Source organism: Limulus polyphemus, unplaced genomic scaffold, assembly GCF_000517525.1.
Source record: "Limulus polyphemus unplaced genomic scaffold, Limulus_polyphemus-2.1.2 Scaffold559, whole genome shotgun sequence".
In the NCBI taxonomy this organism is placed as follows: Eukaryota; Metazoa; Arthropoda; class Merostomata; order Xiphosura; family Limulidae; genus Limulus; species Limulus polyphemus.
The window spans coordinates 171,255-190,756 of NW_013666169.1; the positions used below are offsets into that span (position 1 = coordinate 171,255).

A 19,502-nucleotide genomic window follows, 5' to 3' on the forward strand; every position below is an offset into this window, starting at 1 on the left:
TCTGATGTATTAAGTGTATTGTAAGGTGTAACTAGTACAATAAGCTGAGCTCGTCTGATATATTGGATTAAGTGTATTGTAAGGTGTAACTAGTGCAATAAGCTGAGCTCGTCTGATGTATTAAGTGTATTGTAAGGTGTAACTACTACAATAAACTGAGCTCGTCTGATGTATTGGTTTAAGTGTATATTGAAAGATGATGAAATACGTAGTCAAGAAACGCCTTGTTTTACCTAGTTGTTTAGCAATACAGTCCCATGTTTTATTGAACGTTCAGTACATGTTTTTGGGCGAACGACTCCAAGTTTTACTCGCAGCTCCAAGTTTAATTCGAAGCTGAGAACGTTTCAGTCAAACATCCCCATGATTTGCTTAAGTTGAGTGCATGCTTAACCTTCTAACCCGATTCACTTAAGTTGGGTGCATGCTTAACCTTCTAACCCGATATTTTACTTCTATAATCTACCAACCTACTGTTTTACTCAAAGTTGGGCACATTTTTAATCGAGCACTTCAACGTCTTACTCGAACGTTAAATTTATTCGAGCAACGCCATTGGTCAATGAAGCCCGTGTTTCGCTCAAAAGCGAATTCATGTTTAGCTGAACACCCCCTTTGTTTTTCAGAATTAAGTATATTCTTAGTTCAGCAACCATTAGTTTTATTCAAATGAAAAATAAATAAAAAAGTTTAAACTTTATCGGTTTAGTTTGACAGTATTGTATTTTATTTTTTCGATTTGTAATCTGAAGCTCCTTATCACCTAAAGACAAAGTTTAGACGGTTTAGTTTGATATAATTTAATTTTATTTTTTCGACTTGTAATCTGAAGCTCCTTATCACCTAAAGACAAAGTTTAGACGGTTTAGTTTGAACTATAATTATATTTTATTTTTCTCGATTTGTAATTTGAAGCTCCTTATCACCTAAAGACAAAGTTTAGACGGTTTAGTTTAACATAATTATATTTTATTTTTCTCGATTTGTAATCTGAAGCTCCTTATCATCTAAAGACAATAAAAAATTTAGATGTTTTGGTACTTTTCTGAATTTGGTTGATCACCGAATATTGTAAATTTAGTTTTAATCAGAGTTAAAAATAATAGTTATCAAATACACCACCAGATCAAAGTTTTGTGAAAAAATATATATAAACGATTTTTTTGGGAAGACGGCATAAATTCTTTAAAAGTCGATTGAGCGGAGTACGGTTGTATCCGTACAGAATACGTCTGAAATGGCTATCCTTATAATTTTACTTCAGAGGACGGCATCTTATTAAATAAAAAGTTGAGTTGGATGTGGCTCCTGCAAATATTAGCTGCTAGTAGCGGACATTTATTACTGTGTATTATCTGCTACTAACAGCCTTTGTTCCATTTCTGATCACATATCTGTTAAAGCGGATTGAGCGAGTAGCGAGGTTTTGTCATCTCGTTCACGATACGTAATAAGATTGGACGATTTGTGCGCTATATATATAACGTTTCTCAATAATAATAAAAAAATAAACACAAAGCTATACAATCGGCTATCTGTGCTCTCTCCGCCGCGGGAATTGAACCTCGAATTTTGACGTCTTAAGCTCTTAAACTTACCTCTGACCCGCAAGGGAATATTAAAATGTCTTTATTAGCAGTCTGGCGGTCGATATATATATATTTCTGACCTATCTGTCATCGATGGGTAGGAACAAAAAAAAAGGGAGTTTGTTAAAAAAGTAGTTGAAAGACATACAAAAAAACAACAATTTTTTGTCAGTATTTTTTGCACGTTTTCCGTAAGCTACAGAATTTCACCCAATCCAGGAAGGACTGCTAGAAGGTCTGTGGTTAAGCCACACAGAATAAACGCAGAGACTTTCGAGAATTCTCGTGATATTGGTTGTTTCTTTATTTTCAAGGGATGTTTACTGGTGAATAGTGGTGTTATTTTCAAGAGATGTTTACCGGTGAATAGTAGTGTTATTTGGGCACATTACACAACGCTTCTTTAGGGGGTGGAGGCTTTCTTGATGTACTCCTTGATTATACTAGTTATTACTTTCGTTGGAAAATAATTCTTACTTAAATAACATTTAATGTTATATCTTATTTTTTTTCCAAATAATTCTGTATATTAGTGGTAAATTTATGAACTCCGTATACCAAAATTATAATCGGATTTTATTTAAATTTCTTAGTTGGAAATTCTTGTAGTTAAAATATTGGCCATTAAAAATCTAAAACCAGAACTAAATAGACACTAGCAGTGGAGAACTGTTATTGAGCGTGTATTTGTTTAAAGTCTCGTTGTATTGCTCGCGCTAATCTGATGCACAACCTTTGTTACATGCTACTAATATTAACAAACAGACCGTACAGTCTGCTGTTGTTACTGTTATTAGGAGACTAACACTACCAATAAATGTCTACTAGTAGCAGCTAACAATAACAGGAACTATTGTTTTTTAAATCTAACACTTTTATGCCTTTTAACACACAACATCAAAGAAACAAGTAATGGTCATTTTATTTATGCTGATGCTCTCTAACTATAAAAGGATAATTACTTTGTTCTTAGCGTGATCTGCTTGAGGTTAATTATTAAAGGTTGTTTGTTTCTAGATAATACAACAATTTTAGCTAACAGTTGACATAGTTGGTTTTGAATCTTTACGACTCAGAAACTGGTAGAATACCGAGATTTTATTGGAAAAGAACAGAAGCCCAGAATATTTAATTGACCTTTCGCTTAAGGCTTAAAACGCAGGTTAATTAACATTGAGTTAAAATAACAAGATCATTCACTCAGTTAAAATAAAATGCTTGTTGTCATTGCTCATTGAAGTCCTAACGACTTCCAAAAACGAAAACACGCTATATTTTTAGCATGTTGATAGACTTAACAATTCAATTAAATAGTAGACTTATCTGGAATTAAACTATAGCATAAATCTTCATTCCTGATATTTTAGTTTCAAAATATCTAATGCTAGTTTTTCTTTTTACGGAAGAATGATAAGGTTTCTTTGCTATCGTCGCCTTCTGGTTTAAAGTTAGTTAGGGACGCTAGTTGAGAAATAAGTTTTATTCTGTTGAAATATTGTAAGAATAATCAAGACGGTCAAATTACCCTTCTTTTAAAATAAGTTCACGCGTCTTGGGATCCAAACAGAGAGTATTCCATTAATTTTAAACCGACTTGTTAGCTTCTTCTTGATGTATATTTCAGAAAACATTTTGAAGTAATTTCGTATTGAGTGTTTATGAATCATTTCTTACTGTTTCTATATAGGCTTCTTTCTGATTAGACACTTAAATACGTATAAGAAGTGCTATGACTATCAGGTGGAAACTTTCGTTGATGAAAGCACTTAACTAATGAATACGCATTTGCTTCTTGTTTTTAAAACATTTCGTCCAAAGTGCACGTACGCTTACTTATAGAACAAATTCTGCTCATTTTTCTTAAACTATCGAATTCTTGTCTACCGGTATTTTAGTTTAGTTTTATCTCTCTATAAGCATTTTATGAAAAGTAAATTTAAAATAATGTTACGTATATAATGTTTTATATACCAGACTACCCTATATCTAGTAAATGCTAGAACATTCGCCAAGGTACAGGATAGTTCTAGAAAATAGGTGGCGCCACACCAGCATTTTATGAAAAGTAAATCTAAAATAAGATGATTTGAACTGTTCTCTGTGGTGCCCCCCATCCCCCCCACTTCCGTTTTTAGCATTTATAAAATTACAAAAATAACGTTTTTCTTTTGGTTTGATCCGTGTTTGCTGAATGATGTAGTTTTAACAAAGTTTTTAAGTAGTTTCTCTCTCTCCATTTTTTATTTTCAAATGTTATGTACCAAATTTTAAAATAAACAATGAAGTTGACATCTTATTATTTTATTTTATTGATTGAAATCTTTTCTTTGCAGCTTCAGCTATAAAATATATGATGCCACAATATGAATTGTAATCTTAATTATATTTGAGGAAAATATCAAAGTTTTGAGTAGTTTACTGAATCAGTTTCGACAATGTGTTTAGTCAGTCTTTTCTATTGTGTTAAGAATTATAATTATAATGTTTGTCTTCGATGTTAAGGAATAGATGTTAGTATGAAATTATGTAGTTAAAAGTCCAGAGTAATTTCACTAAATTGTAACACATTGTTACGACAGCGGAAGTCACGTGACGCTGGTAACACGTAATGAGTATCTCGAAGGTTCCTGAAGGCTCGAGTGTTTACCAGACACCCTCTATTTAGTATATATAAGACCGGCAAGAAGTGACGGCATAGATAATTGTAGACAGGCAGAGATAGAGAAGGACAATTGAGTCAAATGTGCTAGTGACCGTAAGTAAAGTGCGTGAATCGTTGTGAATTATAGCGTGTGTTTAAGTTAAAGTGACTGTGGAAATTAAGTGTATTGCTAAGTTGTATTGAGAAAGAATAAACTAGTTTTATTTAAGAAAGGACTTGTGTCGCTAGTTTCATCCGAAAGAAATTATACGGGATATTCCCAAACGACCAGAGACGTAACAATATATATTGTTTGTTAAATGTTCCTTATCAAAGGTAATCTAAAACGCAACATTTTTCGGATGAAAGAATCGAGTGTTTAAATGCGTATTACAGTCTCATAGGTTTAACTTAATGAGAGGGCCTTTCTTAATTGACAATAAGATAATTATTAGATTTTTCTGCAACAATATTGGTTTAATGTTTAAAATATTTTCCGTTTGTTTCTCATTTTTATAATTATAGAATCTCTTTTAAAAAGGTTCTCAATGTGCGATACCTGGTGGGGTGGGTTTAATGTGAGAGTTTATTTCTTTGAATTTCGCGCAAAGTCATCCGATGACTATTTACGCTAGCCGCCCCTAATTTTGAAGTGATTGATCAGAGGGAAGTCAGCTGGTCAACACCATCCACCGACAACTCTTGGGCTATTCTTTATTAACGGGTGCCCGGCATGACCAAGTGGTTAGGACGCTCGACTCGCAATCTGCGGGTCGCGGGTTCGCATCCCCGTCCCACCAAACATGCTCGCCCTTTTAGCCGTGGGGGCGTTATAATGTGACGGTCAATCCCACTATTCGTTGGTAAAAGAGTAGCCCAAGAGTTGGCGGTGGGTGGTGATGACTAGCTGCCTTCCCTCTAGTCTTACACTGCTAAATTAGGGACGGTTGGCGCAGATAGCCCTCGTGTAGCTTTGGGCGAAATTCAAAAACAAACAAACATTAATTTTGCATAACTGTATTAAAGGATCATAAACTATAAATTTGAAGGAATAAAAAAGATGTTATCTTCAGTTGTTTTCAAAAGTTATCCCGTAACATTACTTTGACAGAGGCCTTTTTTTGCTTTCTTATTTTTAGTAGATGCAAATAACTCTCTGAAAAAAAAAAAAACACTTTCGGGCTAATACTTGCATCATAGAAAACATTAATAATTTTTTGGAATGTTTACACTACAATAAGGAACTAACCAGGCGTCTCAGTGTTTCTTGTTGTTTTGGTAATAAAGTTACTAAAAAATTACCTTCACTCTCCAGATAATTAAAAAAAAACACTTTTTATTTCAGCCAACGTTTCACCATTGTAACTTCATCAGAGTAAGTAGCATAATAACTCGCCCCCCAGTAGCACAGCGGTATGTCTGCGGACTTACAACGCTAGAATCCGGGTTTCGATACCCGTGGTGGGCAGAGCACAGATAGCCCATTGTGTAGCTTTGTGCTTAACTTAAAAAAAAACAATAAAACAAAACATAATAACTCAATTGCCGAAATACCTACTTTGTTTTGGTTACTGTTAAGCGCAAAGCTACACAATGGTATCGAAACCCGAATTTTAACATTGTAAGCCTGCAGACTTACCACTAACCCACTGGGTGAGGGGGAGGCAAATATCTAAATCTCTCTAGTAAGCACTACAAATTCTGATAAACAACAAAATATTTTATTGCTATTGTTGTTCGTTAACAAGTATAAAAATATAAACTTGTACATTTCTTCAAACAACAAGCGTTTATTTCTACATGCATATTTTTTATCTTCACAAATTCAACAACCTAGAACATTTTGTCTACGTCATGTATATCCTCGTTGCAATATAATAAGTAACACCAGTGACCTATTTTTAGAACATAAACTTAGAATATATCCTAGGGATGTGAAATCAATGTACTCTGTATTCTGAGACAACGCCCATCATGGGTTATGACAGTTGTGATGATAATTATGCAGGTCAAAGCTCCCAAACGTACCTAAACATTGAAATGCCTAAGAGTGGTGATGACTTGATTGGTTGTTACCACGTTTCGTGGGAATGGTGCTTTTAATGTCTGTTTTTGTTTGTTTTTTCATCGCTTGATGTGAAGCTATAATTCATAGATTCGGAGGATAAGTAGGGAATACAATGGCTTCCAGTTGCTTTCTTGGTAGTAATGACGTTATTATTCAAAACATTTGTTGAGTATTCACTGGTTCCCATTCACAACAAAAACTAGCTTCACAAATTAAATAATATTAATTACAAACGACCCCAGTACTCGAGAAAGCATTTATTTACTGATGTTTCGCTGTTAGTATTACAGCCTTATCTAGGCATAAATGTGTCGAACCAAAAAAACATGGTGATATTTAGCTATCTGCACTTTGCAACAGTAATTTCTTCTAAAATAGCTGTAATAATGTTTTAATTTATGAGTAATGTTCAATTCTACCCCAGTAAACTCTGCACGATCTAAACCAAGAAAAACAATAAGACAATAGATGCCACAAATTTCTATTATTAACGTTAACAAAAACATTTAATATTAGAAACAGAATCATTCAGCAAATATATCTTATTTCGCAAGCTTTTGCTCATGCTATTACATATAAGCATCTATTATAAAACAAATGAAATTATTATAATTCCATCTGATATTACAATAGTATTATCATCTCCAACCAAATAAATATAAATTTTAAGTTACTCTGAACAGCATGGGCATCGCTTCAGACCAATTTCCAACATTTTCTGAAAAGTAAACCAACATTTTAAAAAAAAATCCACATTTTTCTTTAAAGGGAGAAAGGGCGCCACCTGGAGCACCATGGCCACTTCCTCGGTTTTGGCAGAATTCGTCTACAGTTTTGACTTTATACCCAAGCACATTCTATCTGCAATCCAATGCGCGAGAATGTGACATCATCCAAAATGCTCTTAAACGTTATCGGCGGTATATTCTCATAGACGAAAAGAATGGAGTACGCGATCTCTCACTTTCAGTTTTGGAAGGGCTTAAAGTTGAAGTTGAAGATAAAGCTTGTGGATACCCGAAACTTCCAGAATCTTATGTTGATGAAAAATGTAAGTTTAATTTTTGGGTTCAGGTGGAAATATCTCACTCATAACACGAGTCATAATTTTTGTCAGCGAAGGATGAGTGACGTCTTGCGTTTTAGTAGCTGATAAATCCTAATTAGTTAATACTTAATTCACGTATTTTTCTTATAAACTCAGAAACAACTAATGAATGAATAGAAATATTTAATATTAGTAATATTTTAGATACTTTCTTTATTAAACTGTTCTTTAAGTAATAATGAAACAAATATATGGACACATTTTTAAAACCAAAATTCGTCTTTATATACATATGCAGTATTTGCCGGTGTATATGAGTAAGACGATACTTTTTGCTCTTAAAACAATACTAGATTTTACCCCTCGTCTTATACACAGATTCAAATATATTGTTCCAGTAAGAACTCAACAGTTAATAACATATTTAACCAGAACTACGTTGTTCCTTTTACTTTTGTTAGCTTTTTTGACTAAGTGCGTTGACATCGTGCCACGTACTGCGTTACAGTAACATATTTGAAATTGTATCATATGTCCGGATTCTTCATAACTAGAAGCCATTTATCTCACGTGCTAATTACAATTAATTAAGACATTTTTGATTTGAAATGTATAGATATCATCCGTTGTACTAAAATATTGCTATTATTATATAAAAAAGTTAGTTTCTGTAATGTACACTAATTTTGCAAACATGTTTTTATAGCAGATCACAGTTTCTTAAGATTTTGTATTTTCTTTGCAATTGAAAAGGAGTTCAACTATGATTAAAACTTTGTAAATTTGTTTATTACATTTTTGTGACTTCAGTTATGCTGCTTTGAGCTGTCTGTAACGTTTCAAATTCAAGAGCATAAAAAAACCACTTGTGGTTGTACTTATTACTCCAGAGAGCAGGTTAGTACAGTTTGAAGATAACTTCTAAGAGTTTCTTTACAAAAGTAACATCCTAGACTTGCTTGAGAATAGAGGTCGTCCGATACACCGAACATCAAAGAACTATACTTAATTTTCTCAAAACATTTAGGGTCATCTTATAAACCGACAAATGCTGTATATAATTTTAGACAACAAATAAGTATAAATTAGTTAGCAATATCAAAAGATTTCGTGCTTCATTTCCTTTTTTGAATGTTCCTTATACAAGTAAAATAATCTAAAAACCAGCTTTTGTTGTGGAAAGCTTAATACATAATGCCCATACTTCTATAATTTATAAAAGTACAGGGTTATGTCCTTTCTTCGGTTAGTTTATGTGAAAAGATAGAAATGATGACTGATTGTAATGGTTGTGTAGGAGATGAAATTTGACATGTTATGAGAGTGGACAGTGTTAGTAATGGAGAAGAAGGAAATTGTTGAATAAACAGTAGAAATATAGAAAGAACAGTTATTCCTCAGAGTAGATATAGTTTGGGAGGTTCTCCACAGGAGCATCTTCCTAAGCAGGATCATCTGGTGTGAAGTTTTGGTCAGTAATAAATGTATGCAGTCTGTGAACAAGAATTGTTGTGAAGTTTCACCAAGAACAGTAGTCAGGTTGATGGGAAGATATGATATAACATATACCAGAGACTTGGCAGGTTTCGAAAAAAAGAGCAAGATAGTTGACATTTTCCAAGAAATAAGATTAAAAACCTGTGCAAAGTTGTACAACATCACCAGATTATGTACTTCACTGGGGCATCCTGAAAAAGTAAATAGGTTATGTATACCACCCAGAACAAGGGCAATACATAAATAAAATATCAAATATTCTAAACCTTATTCAAAGACTGTCAGTCAAAAAATAATAATGATTTTGTGTCTAAGTTGTGAAATACATTTTAGAAACAAAGTTTTAGTGAGCAGATTTTAAAGAACTCGTATCAAAGACTTTGTTAAAGATTTCTTGACGTATTTTTGCTTTTCTCCTTTTCCATTTTTCACATATCTAGTGGTAATTGTTTTTGTTTACAGGCAAAGCAAATACTATCTTTACTAAATTATTTAAATTCTGGATTCTAAATATTGCTAATGATATGTAATTTTATAAGTCATATAGATGTGAAATAATTTGCACCTTATGATTTTTTGTCATAGATTCTATTGATGTTCCAACATCAGGGCCTGCTGTTATCAAAACTAAAACGGTATGGGGAGCATTAAGAGGTAAGCGGAGTAGTCTGATATCGTAAAATTTCATTTGTTCCATATAGGTTGTGACAATTATGTGCATCTTGTTTATAAAACATTCCTAGACAGAAACAATAAGGTGGCTACCTTGATATAAAAACAACTTTATCAATAACAAGGAGGCTGGAGTGTGGAATTCATATTGACAGACACCAGAAACAAGAAGATTTAACCTTATATTTTGCTCATTGGACAAGGTTTTTTTTTTCACCTTTTATCATTCCGTTGCTATAAAAACACATTGAGGAGCCACCCAAGTTCCTGAAAATTATGAATTGCACTGAAGTCTAGCATATAGATATGAACCACAACTATATACATACAAAAATATATATATATTTAAATTTCCTATACTTAGCCACATGTATTTAAATTAATAAAACGGTATTATTATTATATTGGTTTAGTTTACAGTCAGAGCTCAGTAAAGTTTGATATATTAAACATCATTTTAATTCTGGCAGAATTAATCTAAATCTTTATTTATCAGTTCGTGCATGGAGTGTTCTACCTGCTGCACTGTAAAATCGTAATGACCAAATGTTAAAAAACATAAAATATATGAATGAATATATATTTGAACTAATGAAGAATTTATATCTAAAATGCAATATGTGCTATTCCCAACAAAATAGAATTATCACTAATAGTATTTTATTGATTGTGATCAATTTTAAATGAAAGCAAGATTCTAAAAGTTATATTCTTTCATTTTAGGAAGGATAAGTATGTTTTTGTCCATTTGACAAGATTTTTAAATTCCACCTATGGGGAGGATACTCAACTAATAAATCATTGTATCCTAGAGTCATTATAAGTTTTAATTTTGTATTGATATATGACATTATATACTTATAATCAATTTCTTATGATGAATTACCTTTATTAATTTATAAGTTGTTTTCAGTCTCCATATGTTTAGCTTACTTTGTCGTAAATACTGTTATAGTAGACTGTAGAATAATGTAGTTGAATTTGGATTTTCCCCATGACTTAGAGACACATATAGCTGATATTTAGCTGTAGTTTTCTGAGACACAAGCAAATGAGAATCAGATTCAGAGCTGTAACTAGGGTGGGGCAATCAGGGCAACTGCTCCAGGTGCAAAGTGATAAAGGGCGGAAAAATGACCAAAATGGATTACCATGGAACACGCAAGGGAGTGCAAACATGATGGCATGCCCTTGGTGCTAAATTGTCTATTATAGCTGTGATCAGATTGTACGTAAACAGTCATAAAACGTTTACTTTAAAATGATAATTTTATGAAAAATGTATAAACTTTACCAATACAAAGAGGTTTTTTTTCATTTCGTTTGTGTAAAAATATATCTAATGAAGTATAAGATGGTTTATGATAACGATTAGAATATTCCAGTTGTGGAAATGATAAAAACAACATAAGTTGGTTTTGAGGGCCCTTCCCCCCCAAGATATATCCTTTGAAATTCAATAAATTATTTTATTTACTTACTATGACACAGTGAGCAGATTCAATCAACTTAACAAAAGTTTAAAAACTACAATTAAACTACATGTTTTCAATACGTCGAAACTTATCTAGTTCTATATGAGTATATGAAGTCATTACTTATTATAACGTGTTCTATTTTTGTATTTTTGCTGTCGTATTTCAAGTGAGAACATTCATCTACAGTCCTTTTTTTTACTAAAATTTTTTATGTTGATGCTGTTTTATCTGGATTACATACTCAAGTTATGTAATGTTTTTCTTACAGCTCTCGAGACTTTCAGTCAGTTGATATATCAAGACAAGAACAAAGCAGTAAGTGCTCAGCAAGGCTGTCTCATTTAGAGTTGTGACTGATTTATGTAGATAGGTGATTTTGATAATGTTATATTCTAAAGTTTCAAGAAATCAGCATGTATATTTGAGACAAAAACATATATATTTCAAAAACAAATTTAAAAAAAACTTATTGAAATAAGGAATGAGAAATATGTATAATAAAGTTCACAAAAGTCCCTTACATCAATAAGTTATACCACACAAAGCCTCTTACATCAATAAGTTATACCACACAATTCACTGAGCTCATGATTGAGTGACTTTTTTTATTTGTCTGTAAATTATATGTATAAATGTAAAAATAATATAATATTTCTTTTATTAGTTAAATTTTGTTTGTGTATAAAACTTAATTTTTTTTCATATGTTTTTGTTTGAGTTTTTTAAAGTATTTTACCAATTTATATTATTTGTAATTATTGTTGTGGCATGTTACTTAATAATTTACAACATGAGTTTATTATATAATTTAACATTGTTTTTCTCCAAATATTTTGTGAGAATCCAGGCTTTTAGTCTTTAAGCTTGTTTATATGCATTAATATGCTTCCTCAAAAAAAAAAAACATTATGGGCAAAACATTTCCTTAGAGCCAAGTCATGTATTATTTTAATTTTTGAAGAATTTGTACTCTTTTGCCAAATCCAAAACCAATTTTATTTTGATACATATCTTCATATAGTTACATCCATCATAAAACAAGTAGACATACAGTGACCTTTATGTCTTTACCGACATCACAAAAGAAGGAGAGATAAATATAAATCACAAAACAAGGGACCTAGATCTTCAGGTATCTACACACATCACAAAACCAGAAGTTATAGACATCTTTAGGTGTTTGCAAAAATCAAAAAATAAGGAGACAGACAGAAAATGGGCATTCACAGACATCACAAAATAAAGACATACAGATGTTTACAAATGTCACAAAACAAGGAGACATACAAACATTATCAAACGTGGGGAGCTCTTCCGATTGAGGTCTACCGCTTGTTTTAATGGACTCGTTCTCTAGAGGAATACTTTGCTGCCTCTTCCATGCACACTTCACAGGACATGTGGTGACATTGTTGTGTATTAGTGGAATAATTGTGAAGGAAAATCACTTATCTACTAATTATTCCTATAGACAAAATTATGCATAAAAACACACAATAATAAAGTTTAATAAATTACAGTTCACCTGGAGGATTATTACTTTTTACACATTGCAGTGATCAGTCAGATATGAAGAGCTAAAGATGATTTCAATGATATTGTAGAATGGGCAACATTTCTCATACACAAATAAATAAATAATACACTCAAAAGCTCCAACAATTTTATCTAATTCACAATTCTCACAGTCTTGTTGAGTTTAGTTACTACTATCCACCATTTTGATCTCTACTATGCATTTTTTGTTCTCCCATTGCTGGCAGAAGTGTTCTTCTTGTGGCAAGACTTTGTGAAGTCATGTTGACATATGCTATATTGTATATATGTCACTATCAACTTTTCTGTCATGCGAGTTTTATTGTCCCTTTTATAAATATTTCAAGCTAGTGTGAATCATATAACTATACAGCAACTAGGATATTTCTAACATTATTTTGTTCTTTCAGTACCAAATCAATGTTACCAGTATCGAAGATTATCCACGATATACATACCGTGGTCTCCTTTTAGACACTGCTCGCCATTATCAACCAATGAAGACTCTCAAACAAAATTTGGTAAGAAATTTTTTCTTTCCAATTTAACAGATACATGGATACTAAGGTAGCAATGAGACTAAGAATGCTATAACAGCATCTTTTTTTTTTCTCTCGTCGTTTTGACTACAAGTCTTCTTCAAGAGAATGTGATACTAGTGCGTCACAAGGGTATATATACATATTTTCTCGAATTAGGTTCCCGGTCGCTGTGCCATGCTACTCCCTGATTGGTTTGTTATTGTCGTCTGTTGCCCACCACCCGAGCAATCAGCATTCTGCTTTCGCTTCACTGTGCTCGCTGCCATTTCTGCCCACTTGTAGTCTACCGCTGTGGTGTTTATGTTCTTTTCTAATAAGATGTAAGTAGCTTCTGTAGCTTTTCTTTGTTGCTTTTCTCTCCCTTTGCTGACAATTTTAGGGTCCTTCCATTTAGGCAGGTGTCCTGCTTCCTCTGCATGTGCTACTATTGCATTGGTTGTATTGTGTCTTCTGACATCTGACAGTGTCACATTCTCCTAAAGAAGACTTGTAGTCGAAACACTGAGAGAGTGAAGATCCTGTCATATCATTCTTAGTCTCATTTCCACCATAGTATCCATTTGTCAATATGAGTAATACTTAATAGATACAGTTTTGTTATTAGTAAAAAAAGCTAATGTATATGCTGACAGTTGTTTCTGAGGCTTATTCTAATATACAGTCATGCACAAAAATGAGTGGTTACCAAAGTCATTTGTTCATACAGTTCTATTTTAAACCAAAGCATTTGTTTGTTTCTTTATTTTCAAAATTCTAAAGGTAGTGAATTATACTTTTTGTTGTCAGATCATATCGACAGTTATCCTAGTCTCTCAGCTGTGATTTTTCATTAGCAAAGTAAAGTGACTGCTTTAATCTAATTAGAGTGAGTAAACAGCACTTAAATTGAGCATGGATTGAGCATCAGTTTTTAAACATGAGTGAACTTGAGTGGCAAGTTATCTAATATATCTAAATACATAACTAAAGTCATTACTAAGTAAGAGGGTGGAAGGGGCAACGGTGGTGGTTTGATTAGGTACGTCCTTACAACTCCATTTGTGCAGCTGTCAAAAGAAGTTTATAATAGTCCCTAATTGTTTTTGTATCTTCTGGAGTTTTTTTTGTGTGATTCTTCTTTGAGCTTTTTTTCTCAAAACTTTATTAAGGTTGTATATTACCTTGTTTTTTTAGTTTAGAAAAAAGAAAAATCCTTGAACTTTTTGAAATATTAAGTTTGTTAGTTCTATTAATGATTCCATGGTATAATATGAAAGCTTACTTCTACCTAAATTTAAGGACTCTAGGTATATTGTAACATTTAAGGACAACAAGGGACCTATTGGTGTAGCTAGGCCATCCCATCCACTAAACTTTAAAAATAAAATACCCAAAGGGATGCAACCTTTGACATTCAATGTTTATCAAACCTTCCCTTACACTTCCTTAAATTTACTGCATCCGCCATATCTGAAGGCAACCCATTTCAAAAGCCAACCATCCTTTTAAAAAATAAAACCCCCTTAGTTTAAGATGACTTCTGTCCTGAAAAACGTATTTTTTGTGACCCTTAGTCCTACCATTCTCTCCATTAAGTATAAAAAAAGATGATGCTGAAACACTTTCTGTTTTTTTGAAAATCTTAAAAACCTCAATCAGATCCCCTTCTAACTCTTCTTTTTTCAAGAGAAAATAATTTCAGAGGTCTTAACCTGTCCTTGTATGACAATCTTTCTATCCCATGTATGATCCTCATCATAGGCAGTCTTACCTATTGGATAAACTGGGCAATTGCCTGGGGCCCCAAACATAGAAGGGCCCCCTGATGATCATATGTTCTACATTTAAAGTTTGATTACTGAGTTTACTTGTCATTATGGGGCCCTATTTACTGAATTCTGCCTGGGGCTCCAGAATGACTAAGATCACCCCTGATCCTAGTTGCCATCCTTCAAAGAATTTTGAACAATCCAACGTCCTTCCTATGGTAAGGAGACCAAGACTGACCAGAATGCTCAAAAATGGCCTAATCAGTAACATAGACATTGAAATTATAACATCTTAAGACTTGTTTTCAGTACTTCTGTTGATACAACATAAAATCCTATTTGTCCTACCACTAGCAACGGCACATTTCTTGGATGACTTAAGAGATTGACCAACCAGAACACCAAGATACTTTTATTCCATAACACTGTCAAGTTCATTCCCATCAAAATTATACTTATAATTCAGTTTATGATGTCCCACATGTATTATTTTGCATTTATTATAATTAAAAGCTATCTGCCATTTATTTGCCCAAATCACCAAATAACCCAAATCTTTTAAAGCAACAGCATCATCCTTACAGCCAACAATACCCAAGACCTTAATATCATCAGCAAATTTAACTAATTTATTGACCATTCTTTCATTTTCATCATTAATGTAAATAAAATAAAAAAAGAGCAAATTTCCTTACACTAAGCTCTGAGGTGTACCTCATTATAACATTAATCCAGTTTGACTGAACTCCATTTTTAACAACCCCCCCTGCTTTCTTTCACACAACCATTTTTCTATCCAATGAGCCAACTTATCCCTTCACACCTACAGAGATAATTGTTTTTAATTAATAAGCTTTCTTTGTGGCATCTTTTCAAGTCCTTTCTAAAAATTCATAGACACAACATCTACATCTGTACCCTCATCTTCATAAGCAGTAACTTCTTCAAATATTATAAAAAGGTTAGTAAGTAAGATTTTCCTCCAGTGGAATTATGTTTACAATCCAACATAGTTTTGAAATTTGTTAAATGACTTTTCAAAGTATCTTTTATCAGATTTTCAAAATTTTTTCCCACAACTATTGTAAGACTAATAGGCCTATAATTACTGAGACACTTTTTATCACCTCCCTTGAAAAGAGGTGTAACATTAGCCAACTTACAACCTTCTGGCACCTGCCCACTTTTCAGGGACTTACAAAAAATAGTAGCAAGCTTTTCACATATCTAATCTTTAACCTCCTTCAAAACCCTCGGTGAAATATTAGTTGGCCCAGAAGTTTTATCATTCTCTAAACTTCCCAATTCTTTCTTAAAAAGCTTAAATGTAAATAGGTAAAAAACTGGAGATAAAGCAGGATTTAGTAGACCAGCCATTTCATAATCATCAGGTATGAGCTTTCTTGTATCATCTCTCAAAGGCCCTACTACCATCCTAACATTTTGCCTGCCCTTAATGTATTTAAAGAAATCTTTATCATTTAACCCTTTAGCAGTGGGAGTCACTTTAAATGCTTTTCTGTGCAAGTCACTGTGTTACATTCAAAGTTTAATTGAACACCTTTACTATCAATGTATGTAAATGAAATTAATATTATAATGTATGTTATGATTTGAAGTTTTATTTTATCCAAGTTTTAAGTTTTTTATATCAAAATAAACCTTTAAAAAAACTACTTGAAACTTCAGATGTATTGTCACATGAACAACGAGCTATGAAAAATCTCTACTTTGGTTCTTCAATAATACAGTGGTAATAGAGTAGAAGTACATCTAAACAATAAGCTGTTTACATAACCTTTTGACTCGTTCATTTCAAAGTTCTCTGAATGAATACAGTTGAAAAAAGTAATACATTTTTTCAATCCTGTCAGCTGCCATGCCCACCTTCAACAGATTTGTTTGAGCTTTATAACCTACATGTAGTTGTTACATACACGTGTATACTCATTAGAAAGATGTCATTTTACACTATAATCTAACAACAGTTATTTTAAAATTAGCACTCAGTTGTCATCGTGGATTACATGTAATTGACTGTACTATTTTTGGCTGCTTGATTGACTATAGCACTTACAATTGTTTCTTACCTAAATATGTTATAATCAGAGACACAGTTTAAATTATATTTAGGTCTCACTATTAAATGTTAGTTAATTATGTATTAGTTATGTTTTAAAATGTATAATTAAAAGGTTTAAAAAATTTATTAAATATACTTATTAATTTGCATCCATTCTCAAGGCTTACGATATTATGCACTGAACAAAAATTTGGCCAAAGGGTTGCCCATGTCCCCCAAAGAAACTGTAATATGCTTCAAAGGAACTGTTGACTTCTGAATAATAAGTGGTAACTGACAGGAAAGAAAAATAAGACATTAAAAATTAAGTATATGTGAAAAGTGAAATGACTGAAATTAGAATTTAACAAAAGGAAAATCTTTAAAGAAATTAAAAGGTAGGTTGTTTTTTTCCTATTTCCTAGTTTTAATCATCTCATTGCATTGTATGTTGATGACAATAGCTAAAGTTAGTGATATGGTAGAAAAATATAATATATACATTTACCTTAAAAAACTTTGAAATATGAAAATTATAAGATGAAGAAAAGTATTTTTAGACTTAAAATGAAAATCACCTTGCACCTCAATTTGTTAATAGTTTCAATGCTAGTAACTACAATAAAAAAATAACATATTTTTAGTATAAACACTTAATTATAATAATGTCATGCTTTGTGTACAAGATACTTATGATCTTTAACGAAAGCTTACCAGTTTTTGAGAGAATACATTAAGAAATTTCAGAGTTCCTGCGTGTATTGTTGTACAAGTGAAATTCGTGACTCGATTTCCATTGCACAAGCCTGCAGCAAAAGGGTTAGCCAACTGTCTTGATCTTCTTTAATCCTCTAAGTCTCCTGTCATAACAGTCAATTTAAACTTTAACTCGTGATACTTTTCTTTAATTTTATCCCTTATACCCTTGGTTCGATAACCTGGTTCTTTTACTTGGAGCTATCCTTTTTTCTCTGAGGAACATGTATATCTTGAATGTTTAAAAATTTATTTAAAAAATTTTCCACATTTGATCAGTATCTCCAATTAATTCAGTTTCCTAATTCATAAAAGATAATCCTTGTCTCATCTCTTCAAAATTTGCTTTTTTTGAAAGTTGTAACTAAAATCTCGTTATTCTTGATCTGCATATGCAACAAAATATGAAACCTAATTGAGCAGTGATCACTTCCACCCAGATGTTTCCCACTCTGTCAACCATTTATATGTCAGAAATTAACAATCAATCTGAAATAGCATTGTATTTACTAGGTTCTCTGACCAGTTGGTGAAGAAATGTGGCTCCATCATGGTTTGACCCTAACATTTCTCAATCTAAATACCTGAAATTACAATCCCCCATAATTATGATCACATTAACTCCTGAATTCTTTATATCACTGTAAAGGTTCTCCATAGTTTTACCAATTTTATCTGTTGGTCCATAACAAATTCATACCAAAAACCTTCTTTCATATTTGCTAACAAAAGCCCAAATAGATCCAACTGCTTTGGTATTAGCTTTGATATCCTCAACTTCAACAGAATATAACTCACATTTTTGTATGAAACCACTCTTCCTTCACTTTTTTTAGTACTTTATTCCCATTAACTAACATATAACCTTGAATTTCAAAGAAATTTCTGTCATCAAAATTGTCTACATTTAACCAAGTTTGAGTTTTTTCTGGTGATGTGCAAATTCATAATTCTATGGTATGAGATGAAAGTGTATTTCAAGCTAAATTTCAGGACTCCAGGTATATCATGGTGATGTGAAATATTTCAAATGATTTCTAAAAGTACCCTATTTTCATTATATTCCTTTTATAACTTGTGATTGTTTGAAAAGAAAATGTAATCTTTGGATGTTGATATGTATCTTAAAAACTAAGAATTCTCTATGATTTATCATAACATGGATGAAAATTAGTAAGAAACAATTAAACATCTTTAGTTTCAACCTACTTAAGAAATTTTTCACTTGAAATTCATGAACTATTTCAACAATTCTTGAAAATATTCAAAATTGGTTGATCTGAGATCACCGCTTTACTCGTCTATATGCTTATGTGTTACAAATATAGGCTTTTCTTTGTCTCTACAGGATGCAATGTCATACAACAAATTCAATGTATTTCACTGGCACCTTGTTGATGATCAGTCATTTCCCTTTGAGAGTAAACGTTTCCCTAATCTGACAGTGTTTGTAAGTTATTTTTTTATTATTACTATATTATTATTCGGTAATTAATTTTAGTGTTCTATATGTAAATGTAAACATTCATCTTTGAGTGAAATGAAACTTTTATATAACTAGAATTAGGTGAATTATGAGGAAAAATCCTAAATCTACAGCATCATAGTTCAAACTGACGGTTGAAGTTGAATTTCAGCTAAACTTTTGCCTTGTATTTTAATGTTAATTAATCATGTATTAGCCACAAGTAAAGTCCACATTGTGCGTAAGAATGTACAATTTATTTTCTTCAAAATTTAAAAATGTTATTAATTGTAGCAAATCTTCTGATCACATTTTGCTTTAATGTAAAGCATAAATTACTGCAAGGCAGTCATGAGCTGTGCGACTCGCAATCTGCGGGTCGCGGGTTCGCATCCCCATC

At 32.2% G+C, this 19,502-nt stretch overlaps 1 protein-coding gene across 1 annotated transcript in view; it reads left to right on the top strand.

The window, feature by feature from the left end:
• LOC106459098 (beta-hexosaminidase subunit alpha-like) overlaps positions 1–19,502 on the top strand; it is a 34,294-nt gene that overhangs the window by 2,228 nt on the left and 12,564 nt on the right. Inside the window, exons 2-6 of the mRNA XM_013918684.2 lie at positions 7,067–7,349; positions 9,429–9,497; positions 11,262–11,308; positions 12,940–13,050; positions 18,986–19,087. Coding sequence (XP_013774138.1) covers positions 7,067–7,349; positions 9,429–9,497; positions 11,262–11,308; positions 12,940–13,050; positions 18,986–19,087 — 612 coding nt within the window. The remainder of the gene's footprint in view (positions 1–7,066; positions 7,350–9,428; positions 9,498–11,261; positions 11,309–12,939; positions 13,051–18,985; positions 19,088–19,502) is intronic.